The 14,913-nt window shown below is 40.3% G+C and overlaps 1 protein-coding gene across 2 annotated transcripts in view; it reads right to left on the reverse strand.

The window, feature by feature from the left end:
• Window positions 1-165: 165 nt before the first annotated feature.
• zcchc7 (zinc finger, CCHC domain containing 7) overlaps window positions 166-14,913 on the reverse strand; it is a 52,180-nt gene continuing 37,432 nt past the window's right edge. For both annotated transcript variants that reach the window (XM_005456848.4, XM_005456849.4), the window contains 3 exons: window positions 4,363-4,458; window positions 3,216-3,333; window positions 166-2,089 (listed from right to left, as the gene is read on the reverse strand). In XM_005456848.4, the coding sequence (XP_005456905.1) occupies window positions 1,476-2,089; window positions 3,216-3,333; window positions 4,363-4,458 (828 nt within the window). In that variant the 3' untranslated portion in view covers window positions 166-1,475. The remainder of the gene's footprint in view (window positions 2,090-3,215; window positions 3,334-4,362; window positions 4,459-14,913) is intronic.

The raw sequence follows: 14,913 nt of genomic DNA on the forward strand, positions 1-14,913 counted from the left end.
CACAAATTATTTTCCCCCAGCATGGGAAAAATAAAAGTCATTCATCAACCTCAGCTATGACATTTATCAGCCTGAGCCAAGTGCTATGAATTGTACTGAATAACAATGACACTGAAGATAAGGAAGAAAAAAAAAAAACTGAGCGCATAAGCAATCCAAGCTTTCTTCCTCAATCACAAAAGAGATTCAAGTTTTATTTTTCCTCAGACACTTTGGATAACCAATGGTCATATTACAAAGGAATCACTTCACACTGTTTCCTATTTCAGGGTTTCATTTAGCTATGACAATAACAAATAAGACCACATACAACTGATTTTAAATTATCAACAGTGTTGGGGCCACATTGTTAGTGATGCATGTTATCTGGAACCAGTGATTTGAGTCCACTTGTCCGCTTACAAGAAGACATCACTGAAAGTGATCACATTCAATAAATAAAAGAAATACTTCTGTTCTGACTGAAGCGATCTTTTTCAGGTTTGACAGAATTCTCCAACATCAAATGACAGGATCAGGGTTAAATCCCGCAGACACACATAAGACGTGTGCTGGTTTTTCATCACTTTGCTATTAGTCTGTAAGTACCAGATGCATTAGTGCTCATAAATACAGAAAAATTACAAGCGTATGGGTTGGTTACAGAAAAGAGCAGCAGTTTACCCTTCAGTTAAAATTGAAAATGAAATTATTCACAAACACGTGTTTAAATATACACTGCCTTCTGGTTCCAAGAGCAGCAGCAACATTAAAAAACTACTTTCAAAGCAGAAGCACAGCGAAATCAGCTTATTGAACTTGCAAATTTGTAATTTTTTTAAACGAGACTTTAGCAACACGATGGAACCGATGGGAAGAAATAAATAGTAAGTCACCATTACTCCTGAAACTATTTTAGTAAACATTTTTGGTTTTACGCAAATACTATTCAGATTCCTTTAGGGCCATGATCCTTTTTCATTAAAAATCCACAGAACTGTGACTTACTGGACTAACTGAATTGTGAACTGCTGTTTATACATTGTCAATTTCCAAACATAGGGCCACTTCTTGTTTAAATCTGGGGACAGCTGTATTCTCACTGACCACATGGGGAAAGTAAATAAACAGCTTCAACATTCTAACTCGTTTTAAGCTGTTATTAATAATTTTAAAGATGCTGCTCTGCTCAAGCTTCACAATGTGACTTTGAGCCACTGTGAACAAAATCAGGACTCTAGAAGTGAAGCAACTAAATGAAGCAGCTTTTATTATTTCCAAAAATCATACACATCACCTAACTCTTGACTGTTGTTAAAATATTTTGTGAAAAGGTCCCATGAAGGCCCTTAAAGCCAAAATAATTTCAGGTATTTATGTCGAGACCTGAATTAATGAAACGTACGACACGCCCCTAAAAGTCATGGTCTTAACTTTTACTTTTAGAGATCAGAGCACTGACAGACTCTGACATTGAAACCTCACTAAAACGGATGCTATCTTCTACGCTTTCTTTGTTTAATGAAGAACAGATTATCTTCTGCAGGGTACATCTGCGCACCAGTTTTTTTGTCAGCAGTCGCGGGGGCTTGATTTTTCCTCTTTTTTCTCTTCTCTTGCTTTGCTTTAGGCCCATACACCTTTCCTCCAACAGAGCCAAAGAGAGGGTTGGGTCTTTTCTCTGTGTGTCCCCCTGGCTGTGCTGAAGGGGCATGGTTCATTTTCTTCTTCCTTCTCCTCTTCTTCCTGTTCTCTCCCATCCCTCCCCCTCTGGGAAAGTCTTCTGCTTCATCGAAAAGTGGCTTAGCGGCTGGCAGCGGGTTTCTCGAGGTGGGCACAGGTCTCTTAGGTTTCCATGGTTTAACATTGCCTACACTTTCCTGTTGTTTGTACTTATTAAACTTTTTTGTTTTGGGTGTTGCAGCACTTAAGTCGTTATCATTAAAAAATAAATGGCTGGGCCTGGGATTGTGGTTGTTAGGAGTATGCTGAGGGGTATGGTTGGACTGGTAGTTGGTTTTATGAAAGCTGATCTTCCGTTTCTTCTTTGGGGGTCCTGGTGTGAAAAGGGTCTCAGAAAAGGATTGAAAACAGCCATTTTTCTTCAAATCTGGGGAAAGAAAAACAAAAATAATTAATTGGATCTGACTTGATCCGATGATTATAGTCTTTTTCTCTTATGATTGAAAAAACAAAGTCAGATGGATAAAAATTCTTATGTGGCAGGACATAAAATAATAATTTGGTCCTTATCAGGTTCTAAAAGCATTTAACTACAACCTCACATGACTAATATCTGTTTAACAAAACGAAGCCAAAATGCCGAAGCACAGTTTGAAGAGCTAAGTACTCCCAAGGACTGAATAGGTTATGAAACAACTTTTAGGAGCAAAGAGTTGAAAAAAGTAAATTTTTTTGCATGACTTTGTCAGTCTCTGACATGATTGTGGAGGAATTTTGCCCCCCTCTTCTTTACAGTGTTGCTTCAGTCTGCAGGCACTCGTTTGTGCACAGTTCTCTTCGCCAAAGCACCGCTGAGCACAGGCACAGGCTGAGGTTTGGACTGACTCAGTCACTGCATCACCTTGATTCTCTTCAGTTTCCTGCTGTGCTTTGGATCACTGTTCTGTTTTCAGCCAAGCCTCTACAATACTTTGGTATACAGAGGAGTTCACAGTAGATTGGAGTGGATGCAAAACAAGCACAAATTTTCACTCCTCCACCAACGTGCTTAACAGATGGTGTGAGGCGTTTCTGCTGATATGTTGTGTTTAGTTTTTTTCCAAACACGGTTTTCTCATATGCAACTGTGCAACACTACAGTTTACACTCTGAATAGCTTTTAATTATTGCTTTGAACAGTTCTTTTTTCAGGGGGGAATGATTGCACAGCATAGATCACTAATGACTTAAAAAACAAAAACAAGAAGCAAGTGCACAATTTTGAATTTCATTCAGATGCTTTTGGTGGCCATCAGCAAGGTTCTGGCATAATTCTGGCTGGACACTTGCCCGCTCTTCTCGGCAGAATTGGTAGAGTTTATTTAAATTAGTTGGTGTCCTGGCACAGACCAGGCATTTAAGCTTGTAGCCCAAGGATTTTAGCCCATGGACGAAAGCTTAGTACTGAACCTAGACCAAGACACACTACTAAGAGGCCATGGCCTAAAAATTAATAATAGCTGCAGCCATAAAAAGGATAGATATTTACTGGTCTATTTCTTTATGTGATTTACCTTTAACCCTGATCTTTATCCTGTGTTCTCTGTTGCTTATGTCTTGCACAGTGTCATAGTGGTTAATCAATGAGGTTGTGGGATGCACTCCACTGAACATCCTCCGTTGTATACATGCCTGTGGAAAACACACAAGACACAGAATTTAAAGGACTGCAATATATTTAAAAGGACATAATAAAAACGCAGCAGATGAGGTCAAACCCAGTCCTACAGAAATCCCGCTGATTATGTTACTTTTAGAATCTGTACAAAAAACAACTCTGTACATGCGGAACCTGATGAGTAAACCTGAAGACGTTGGATGTGAAATACACTGTTGATTACAAAAACCTGTAGGAGGTTGTATCTTACTATAATAATCTCTGTCTGTGTGTTTGTTTCCTTGTCCGCTGTCAAAAAAGTCAATTTTGACCAGAAACATCTGTAAGGAGCTGCAATTTGAGCCTTATGATAAAGTTGGCATAGCCTTTTAAGGATAAATTAACCTCTCAACATAACTAATAGCTGCAAAAAATTTATATCTTTAACTTCATGTGACAACTCTGCAGCAAGCCATTTATGATTATTTGATATTTTAGCTTAGTGTTTATGAAATTTTAGAATACAAATAATGAAAACTAAATAATTTAATTTAGAATTTTTTAGAAAAAAAAAAAAGAATTTAATTATTTTTATTTAACACAGAAGCTGGAAGAATTTCAGGGTTGTTCCTGGGTCAAAATGGGTCACAGAAGCTTGTTTCTACAATGGAAAAAACACACACAAAAAAACATAAAAATTGCCAGTCAAGAGCTAAGCTGAAGTTTTAAGCTATTAGTTCAAAATTTCAACTCGCTGACTCAAACTGCTGCGTAAGCTGAAATCATGAGATCATTTTGTGACTTTTCTCAGTCAGGCAGGACTGGCACTAACAATACTAGTAAAGAATTATTTAATCAAATAATAAAAGTACTTACAATTAAATATATCCCTTAAAGAAAATATTGGGGGGTTTTGTCTTAAAGAATCTGCTTCCACTTTGGGCTTTATTGATTTGGTCTATAGGCCAGAAAGACACATACAAAATAGCAAATACCTACACATGTAATATAACAGGCAATTCAGCATACACTTGGACTAAGGAAAGAGAGTGAGGGTTACTTACATGGCCAAAGTGTCCCTTCATCGAGCAGTTGTAGCAGTAGGCATGAGAATGACTGCTGCCCTTTGGTTGCTGCTTCACAGGAGGGCCATTCTTAGTCTGTAAAAAAAAAAATTTAATTAAAAATATTTTTTAAATAAAAACCAAAATCTGATCCCCCCGACAAACACGATGGACACAATAAAACGGTGGCTTAACCGCCCATTTCTGTCTCATTCTCCCTCTCCTCTGCCATCATTCCCATGCTCTCAATGAAGCGGACTGCAGTGTATTGTACAGAGAATATGGGGCGCTGATATAAACCACTGATTTCCGAGGTATAGTTAGAGGCCTGTAATGACCCTGTATGATAAGTAACTGTGTGTGTTTGTGTTTGTGTGCGTCAGACTGTGTGTGTGTGAGTGTTTGTTGGACACGGGGTCCCGTCCCCTATGGGCCAGTGTTCTGAAAGCCTTCCATGCTCCAGCGCCCACAGCTAATATACACTGATAAAGAGAGAGAGAGGAGACACAGGCAGAGTGCATTTACTGCTAATGTTACACACACACACACAAACACACACACACCTAATGCTATTCTCCAAAACACACAACCACAAAACTGCGCAGAAATTGCCCCCTCCCTCTCTCTCAACCCTGATTCCGAGATTACAAATGATTTGCGCCCCACGTCATTTCTTAAACATAGCTTAGGTAACCTCCCCCTCCCCTCCCGCTTCACCCTCTCCTCCGTACACACCCCTGCAAACCCACATCTACACCTCACACTTTTCCCCTCTCTCTCCCTCTCTTTTCCGCTTGAGTAGTTTTGCGGCAGAAAGGATGAATGCTATTAGAGCGTCGCATCATTATCGGGTCAGGCCTGCCGGGCCCATCTCCATCACAAAGGCCAGGAGATCACAGACCTCTCGCGAGCACGAACTCTCTCTCACACGCACACACACATACACATGTGCACCCCAAGGAGATCACAGCCCCCGTCTCGAGCCCCCCACCCGACCTCCACCCTTCCTGCCCCTCTTTCCATTCATCTTTCATGTAAATTGGCTGTAGGTCTCCCTCTGTCTCTCCCTCTCCCTGACCTTGGGCTTGCGTTATCTCCACATACTCTGATCCAGCACACAGAATGAATGAAAGCACGAGAGACATCGACAAAAAAAAAAAAGACAGAGAAATGAAATCCCCCTCTTATTCTCACACCAACCTGTGATAGTTGTGTGAATACCTGGTGTGATTGTGCGTGTGCATGTGAGGAGTTCTCTGCCTCATCCGATATTAATTAACGGGATGAACGTTTATCCCGCACTCGTTTCCTCTCCTTGTTCTGATCTCGCACTGCCTATCACGGGCATCTAAACAGAGTGAGGCCCTGAGGGATCACAGCAGGTTGGTGCCTTTCTAAATCTTTCTTAAATGATTTGGTGAGGAGTGACAGCTAATATGACACATAATTTTAGTATAAATTTGCAGCAGGAACATTTCCACTGAAGTCTAAACCGAGTGGGAAACTGGAGTCAACATCAATGGCTATGCAAAACAACATGTTTTCCTTGTTGGTCGGTATGTGTTCAGTTCTGGATCACTCATAGCGAGTGAAGGGCATTAACTTGACTTACACAGATTATGTCTATGGAGAGTCTACTCGCTTCCTATTAATGCCATGTACCAACAATGGGTGGAATGATCACCAATTATGAACAGGACTGAATAAAGAGCTAAAATCATTATTTAGATAAGGGGAAGCCATTATATGCTAGCACTCTGCTAATGTTTGTCAGTTGGTGGGTTAAGATAAGTATTTCAATAAAAAACAAAACAAAAAAATTACACCTCCATCAAAACCTGAATAACACAGCTGGCCGTGGTGGTCATCGGTGGATGCTACACTACATGGACAAAAGCACATGCACCACCTGCACATTTCACCTACAGGAGGTGCTCAGTCATGGTAACCAATGAAGCTGTCGGAGCTGATGTTAACACCAGAGGACATTTAGACTTTTACACACTATGTGCCTCGGCACTTGCTGATACTGCTCTGTAACTTTACATGTTCTGCCAGATCATTTCAGAGATTCCTAAACACTTTCAATAATATGACTTATAGCTAATTGGGAAACATGTAGGAGGGAATGAATGTAACAGACTAACCTGCTGCAGTGGTGGCATCCAATCACAGGACCACACGCAAAGTCAATGAGTTCTTTAGAAGGACCCATTCTTACAAAAGTGTTTATAAAGGCTGATTGCATAGCTAGGTGCTTGATTTTATACACCTGTGGTAATGGGACTGAAAACATCTGAATTAAAGATTGAGACCGTTGGCTGTGATGCACAGTGATCAGTACTCACAGTAAGGTATTTTCATACAACCTCAAAAGAAGGAAAGAAAATATGTAGCTAATTAGAAAAGATTTAATTAGAAAATGGAATCTTTGCTGATGCAAAGTCTGCTTTTTTCAGTATTTATGCATTTTTGTTCACCTACAGAGTGATTTTTTTTCTTCCTTTTATATTTTTTAGCAGTCAAAAAAAGTTAGAGTGATCCAGTTCTCTAGATAAATAGGCACATACTGCAGGAAATCATCTTTTTGTTTTTAAATAGAAAATACACTGGTTCTTATATAGTGCATTTTCTACTCCATCCAAGCACTCAAAGTGCTTTATACAACATACCACATTCACACAAGCTTTGTTCTGCAGCTAAGTGCTTTCTATCTAACAATCACACACATTCACACTCGAGTGTCATTTTACAGACAGCAACTCGGCGTTCAGTGTCTTGCCCAAGGACACAATGGCATAAAGAGTGGAGCAGACAGGGATTGAACCACAAACCTTCCAATGGGCAGATGACCTGCTCTGCCTTCTAAGCTCCTTTATCAAGTGTGTGTGTGTGTGTGTGTGTGTTTTTGTCCCATTACTCAACTCAGAAGCCTCATCCATCTGAGAGTCTCCACTGCCACTGACAGAAGAACTTGTTACCATTTTAACATTTGAAAACCTCACTAATGTTATACAGACTTTAAACAACAAACACTGCACATGAGGCAAAAATATCTGCTTTACCTAAACATTTCTCAAAAGACCCTGAGAATGTTTGTCTCTTCATAAACTTGCTTACAAGCATTAGAAGAGACTTTCAGCATCAGACACAACAGGAGAGACTCCAATGATACCTAAAGAGCTTCTGATCACACACACAAAGCATAAAGCCAGGCTGACCTAAAATAAAAAAAAAGGACTGATGACTGAAACTGGGAAGAGGACTGACGTTGGTTTAGTTTTTGTGTGTGTGTTAGTTTGTACGAGGGTATTTGAGAAGGTCCTAAGGGCTCCACTGTGTGGACATAGACAACCAACCATCCGTGGCCTCTCATGCATGCACACACAGATACATGAGCACTCTCTCCCTGTCACACACACAAATGTGTTTTCCCACAGTTGTCCCAACACATACACCGTGTCTCTCTAAGCCCTGCTCGCCTCTGCTCCTTGCCTTAGCTGCTGGTGGCAAAGCTGTGATAATCCTTCGGCCAACACAAAGCTCAGACTGTTACAGACTAAAATCTGAAGGAACACACACACACACACACACACACACACACACACACACACACACACACACACACACACACACACAGTTATCAAACAAAATCCGAGAAGCAAACAGGCTTGTGTGTGTGTAAGAGGAGAGGGGGGCGGGATCTGAACAGTAACGGGTGGTGGGAGCGTAGGGGCCAGGGCCAGCAGCGCTGTTTTGCATATGTTATTGCAGCAATAGGGAGAGGTTTGCATATGTTACTGGACCCACAGGGGACCAACTCTGCATGCTTTATCATAGAGAGCAGCCTCACAACACAAGACTACTGGGCTCATACCAAAACAAACAGAGCCTTGTGGTGTGTGTGTGTGTGTGTGTGTGTGTGTGTGTGTGTGTGTGTGTGTGTGTGTGCGCAACATACCACTTTGTACATATTAGGTTAACAGGGAGGATTAATTAGACTGTTGTGAATCAGAGAGATGAAATGGCTGTAAGGTGTACATCTTCCCAGACAGAATGCAATGAATGAACTGCAGACCTAACCATTAATCCTCCTTTATTATGGAATTATTTTTTTAAAAATGCATATAAACCGTGTTTACTGTCACTCATCAACAGGAATGACAAAAATCCATCTGCTTAAGGAGACTGCTGAAAGTGGAGGTGGGCATGTTTGCAGTTAGGTCGGCCATGAATGAGGAGGAGGAAGTGGATCCTCCAAATAACCAGATGTGATTCCTGCCCTCTTTGTGTCTCCCAGTTCACAAAGACCGAAGCCCTAACCCCGCACCCGGTGAGGACTCACACTGTCACACAGTGCAATTCCCAGAGGCTCTTCCTATCTCTTCCCGTCAGTTGGTCAATCAGTTTGTAGACAATCAGTACGAGTCCGGATTTTTTTCTTTAGAGAGGAAAAAAAAAATGCTCCTGGAATGTAACGATAATGTGATGCAGAGCTGGGAGGTGGTGGGTTGCCACCTCTGGAGAAAACCCCCCTTTAGGGGCAGCAAGTGGCGGTAATCTGGTCACACCGTGGAAGGCGGAACAGGGGATACAAGCTAATCTATTCAAAACCAAGTTGTACGATTTCTTTTCTTAGTGCTCACTGCTGAGTAGAGAGGCTTCTTTTCTGCCGTGGCCAGCGTGAGGCTGTGTTTTCATTAAATATAGGACCCATAGACAACACGTATGGACATGAGAGACAGGGATTTAGATATACTACGTACAGATGGACCGCGTCTTTTATGCTCTGGTCAGTATTTCAAATCCTAATTTTACATTCTCAGCCAGCTACACACACACACACACACACACACACACACACACACACACTCTCACTCACACAAAAATCGACACCATCCAGCTAAGCGGAAATTCACAATGACCTGCAAGCCTGCAAGACCTCTGATAACACTGCACTTGTGTGTGAGTGTGTGCGTGAACATGTGCATTTGTGTACATTCCTATGGTCCTGCATGTGCATCCAGTAGATTATCTAAAGACACTTTTACCAAATACTAATAAACTCCAAAATACAGAATCCCTGGTCTTCTTTGATGAGGACCTCTAAGCCTTTGTTTGTAGTTTGGGGGGGGGGCATGAATTTTATGGGTATTACATGCTGAAGTTGGCAGATAACATTTTTCTTTTAATTTGAACAAAGTGTTTTGGGAAGGGAAGCACCTGAAAACCCAAAACAAGCAGTGCCAAGAACTACAGTTTGTCTGCATAATGTCGCCCTGAGGGGATGAACTAAAATAAATGCAGTTTTACAAAATAAATTTGATCGAAATTTGGCTTCAAACAACCAAATACAGTTCTTCACATATTTGATAAAGTTATTTCAATTTAAATATTTATAAAAATGATATTAGTCTTACTAGTGGCTGGTACATATGGATTTGGTTCCTGAAAGGGTTGTTGCTTTCAGCGTTGTTAATCTAAATTAATATATATATTTATTAATTTAGATCAATTATGTAAAAAATTAAGTGACAACGTAATAACAGTGTAATAACAAACAACATAATGCCATTGAGGGTTAAACACTCTTTGTTCTTGCAAGTTTGGTACAAGGTGATTATTTGTCATACAACTAAATGTTGCTTAATAATTAATTTGTCTTTTTCCTTTCAGAAATCTGATGATTTTAGAAAAATCTGAGTATAGGATATTGTTTTTAAAATACTTGTTTCTTTGATCAGCAACATGCGATTCAAATACAATCAGTTTAACATGACATAAAACAGAAACTGGGACTCTTAAAGAGCCCGTACCAATAAACTATAACATGACTCCTTAATAATGACTGAAACAACTGATTATTATAAATGACAATATGATGACGACGTGAGAAACTGAAATTAAATCATCTGAAATTAGATTGTTATAAGTTGCCCTGCGCTGCTTTATGAACTGTGCTACCCGTCTGACTACTGAAGACACACAAAAGCCATTTCCTTTCACAAACACCTTCCCCTTCCTCCGGTGCTGTTAGCGCTTCAGTCTGAGGGAGAATAAAGAGTCGAGGGCCTTTTGACACGGCAGAGGTGAGAAGACTGGACAGTCTGTACTGTACAATGATGAGACAGCAAAAACAGCTCACTGAATAGATGTGGATTTAAAGGATTTTTACAGAGCACACTTTGAATTGAGGACATTCTTATAAGAAAAAAAAGAGCGGTCAGCCAAACAGAAGGAAGGACAGAACAAAAGTGGAATAAAGGTCAAACTTAAACCTGTGAGAAGACTTGATGTTGGTATATTATTACTGCGGGAAAGAGTGCGATTTTAATTAAGTTTTGTCTGAGTGACGGTTAAGTGTTCATTCATATAAAACCATTTTTCTATGCAAACTTACAGCCTACACTGGTTTAATTAGACTTTTAACAGCAGCACCTTTGACTGAGTATGCTGTAACTTTTATATAACATCTTACTGTTTCCTAAGTGTCTGATTTTTAAGCTCTTCTGCCTTCTTTTCTGTTCCCATATCCATGTACTGCCTCGTGGTATCTTTTAAGCTTCCGCCATTGTCTACGCCGTCTCCCTGAATATTTATTCTGTTGGTTGGTTGAGTTTTTTTTAATTTATTTATTTTTTTAAAGATGTGCAAAAGTAGAATTAACAACAAACACACTTTTGTGTTTACCTCTGATCCTCCAAGGCAACATAATTTTTTTGTTTGTGTGTTTCATGTTGTGTTTGTTGGTTTCATTTCTTTTTTTGGGAAGGGGGGGCGGGGCATTCAGAGATGTTTAATGTGTGTAGACTACTTGGGAAATTAAACACACAAGCTTAAATTCAAAAGTCCATACATGTTCTGTTATGCTGGGTAAATAATACTTTTGATGTTGAAATAACCTCCTGAAAAGATCTGGCTGAAAATCCCTCCCATCACCGTAGATCAATATGGGAGTGCAGTTGCCTGTTTGACCACTGAATGGCGCTCTATCTTCACATAGTGTACAGAACAGCCCAAGGCTGATCTCAGCGCAGAAGTAAGACTTAGATAGGAGGAATACAATCAGAGTTGTTCATTTGTCTTTAACGCAGCTGGTGTGGGCATCAGGACAATCTTCTCTTAATGCTTTTGCTTATTCTGTCTCATTTGGACACTCAGAGCACTAAAACATTTACTTTTATGAAGGTGAAGATGGTGTGCCAATCACAGGTCAGCAAACAATACCACTTAATAATTGTGTGAATGCAGACAGCAATTTAATTCCGTACAAAATCAAATACAATATCTACATGTGTTCACTGTAAAATAACACCAGGATTTGATCATTCTTCATTGTATTTAATATTACTGCAATAAAACATTTATGATATTCAATGAAATAATAAAAATGTTTATAAATTCAAACCAGAATAACACCTAAAGTGCAGCCATGTTTCTTTTCTTTCCTTTCACTCTTCATTCTTAAAAGTCAGATTACACACATTATCTACCATTTACCTCTAAATATCCAGTAAATATATTTATTTTTAAACGGTCATATAAACCAAAGTAATAAACCCCACAGAAACCAGCCAAAACATCAGACCACTATTGAGGTCTATTTTACACAACAGCGGAGGGATTTTAGAGTTACCTGTGATGTAACATTTATTAAAGTAATTTTTTTTTTTTTTAAACTGTCTTTTTTTACAATTAATGTGAGGGAGACCTTCTTCGGAGTAAAGCTTTTTCTTCAGCTATTCATTCTGCTCAACTTAAAACAGACAAAGAAAAGAAAATGAGGATTCCTGAAATATTTTGTACCTTGGAAAAGTCGACTGTCTTAACGAGACATTTTTTCCTATAGAAATAAGAGGATTTAAGGGGCAAAATGTCCTAACCTTGCGCTAACAAAGACGTGTGAACTGAGCATACCTTCTGAAGAAAGACAGACAGACAAAAATGTATAAAAGGGTACAACATGCTAAATGAAAGGGGAAAGAAAGGCAGTCAGGTGAGAAAGAGAGGGGGAGTTAAAACGGCTTCATTTTGGAGTCGACTAGGAAGGTCATGGAGCGCTTTTTCACCGGCAACCCCGACACATTCACACACCTGTCCCACAGGAAAAGATCAATTCACACACCCTGACACGATCGCAAGATCTGCTCAGCACACACACACACACGCACACACTCGGCAGAGCTGCTGATCAATAAACACCGATGTACAGGTGTCACCATTACTATCTAAAGAGAGGCCAATCAATGCTCACACACCAATATACCTGCACCAATCAGCTGCTGGGTGCACTGATTCACTCACTCTGCTCACTCTCTTGTCTCTTTCACCGTTTAATGCACTCACCATTAACCCCCACCCACCTTCCAGCAGTTCTACCAATAACTCTCCCCCACCCTCTCCAACTGCCTCTGCCTTACTCCCTCTCCCTTGTTCATACATACATTTCTGCTATAAAGGTGAAACACATTGAAACTACTTCTTCTTTTTCTTTAATAGAGACACTTGATCTCTATTAAAGAAAAAAACAAGCATTCAGGAAGTTTGCTTGAGCTTTAACCCTCATTCAGAGTCTCAAAAGTTAAAAGAAAGATAATTCCCACTTCACATGCACTCATTGGTTAAAGGCAAGGAAGTCTTCACTTTCTACCAGAGGGTGGCACTCTGGTCTTAATGCAACAGAGCAGGGTCTGGGCAGCAAGAAAAAAAAGGGACTGCGAGTTGTATGTTTGTTGTGTGTATGCATCACACATTTATGCATGATATTTACATGAATTAAAGCAGCCAGAATACAGATAGCAGGTCACTAAACCTTGCTCCCCATCCAATCATCCCTCCAGCCATCCATCCCCCCCTTAATCGCGCTTTCCTACTGCTCCCTACATGACTTCAGTCTTTCCACCCTGTCCTTCTCTGTCCTCTCATCCTTCTCTTTTTTGTCTTGCATGTTGTTAGCTATAAAATATAAATATGGCCCGTTTAGCCTCTTGTCAAAAAGACTGTTCACTTGGCCCATCTGATATTTAACTGGTCTTTTAAAGCTGATTATGTGGTGTATATGTAATAATTCACCAGTGTGTGCCATTCTATTTTATTTCAATCATATAAACACTATAAATCTGAAATATCACCATTGGCAATAATAATAATTATTAATCTATAAAATCACAGAGATTTATCAGTAATATAAATAAAAATAATTATTAGTCACGCTTTCCACAGTCTGACCTCAATGCAGAAGTGGCAAAAGGCAATTTGTATAAATGAAAAGTCATTTGTGTAGCAACTTGAGTGCAGGTGTAGTTGTAGGCATTCCCACGTAACAAAAATCATATGACCAACGGACCGAAAGAAGAGTTCACCTAAGTCATGTTGGCCACAGGGCCTTCTGGAAAACAACACATATATTGATGGCAGAACTGTGCACCGGCCGACCTCAGCCAGATAATACCAGTATTTTGGGAGCTTTTTTGTTATATTTAGTAGGTAGAGTATTAGGTGGAAATCATAAGAACATAATAACATACATGGGGGTAGTGACATGGGTCTGCAGGAAAAGGAGTGACCCCACACTGTAAGCCTCAATGGAAAAGAATGAAGGAGGAGAAAAAAAGGCGTGTGTGGGTGGGCGGGTGAAGTGGTGTTTGCGTAGGAGAGTAAGAAAGGCAGATAGACTGAACAGCTGAAGTAAACTGCGTTCTTTAAAAAGGAAAGAGCTACATTTTCTACAAGTACTACAGTTGTGTAAAAAAACAGTGCTCAAATCTGTATGACACAGACACAATGAAAATGTTGTGGATATCTTTTTACCCCATTTGCTGCTCTATATATTTGTAGGAGGAGTGTGTGTGTGTGTGTGTGTGTGTGTGTGTGTGTGTGTGTGTGTGTGTGTGTGTGTGTGTGTTTGTGTGTGTCCATGTGTGTCAGTATCGTACTTTCTCGGTAAATACCCCAGGGCTTTGTGGTCTATACTGTGTGGTTTGGAGGAGTTTGTTAGTTGAGGGCCAGGTGCAGGCAGACAACAGATACACTCATGGAAGATAAACGGACCCAACACACACACAAGCACGCACGCACACACAGCGAAGGATAAATGGACCCAGTAGCAGGGAGGTCTGACAGAATGCCTTTTCACACCTGGCTGAGCCCAGCGGAAGGTGACAGAGTCACATCTCCCAAAGCGAACACACACACACACACACACACACACACACACACACACACACACACACACACACACACACACACACACACACACACACACACACCTTCTCACATTGGGGAGTTCAGGGTCATAAGCAGCATCATGAATAAAATGAGGCTGTCTTAAACAGAAGGAGCTCTGTGTATGCATGTGTGTGGGTGTGTTTGTATGTGTGAGACTGTGTTTGTGTCTGTGCAGGCCCCTAACCCCCATGCCAGTTTGGATCTGTAACGACCTTCTGCTCCCAGTGCTTAAATGGCTTAAATACTTCAATTAGACCTGGGTCACAATCCTCCACCCGTTAAAGCACACCATTGCACACACAAACACACAAACGCACATGCGGA

The sequence above is a fragment of the Oreochromis niloticus genome, linkage group LG6 (assembly GCF_001858045.2).
Source record: "Oreochromis niloticus isolate F11D_XX linkage group LG6, O_niloticus_UMD_NMBU, whole genome shotgun sequence".
Taxonomy (NCBI): domain Eukaryota; kingdom Metazoa; phylum Chordata; class Actinopteri; order Cichliformes; family Cichlidae; genus Oreochromis; species Oreochromis niloticus.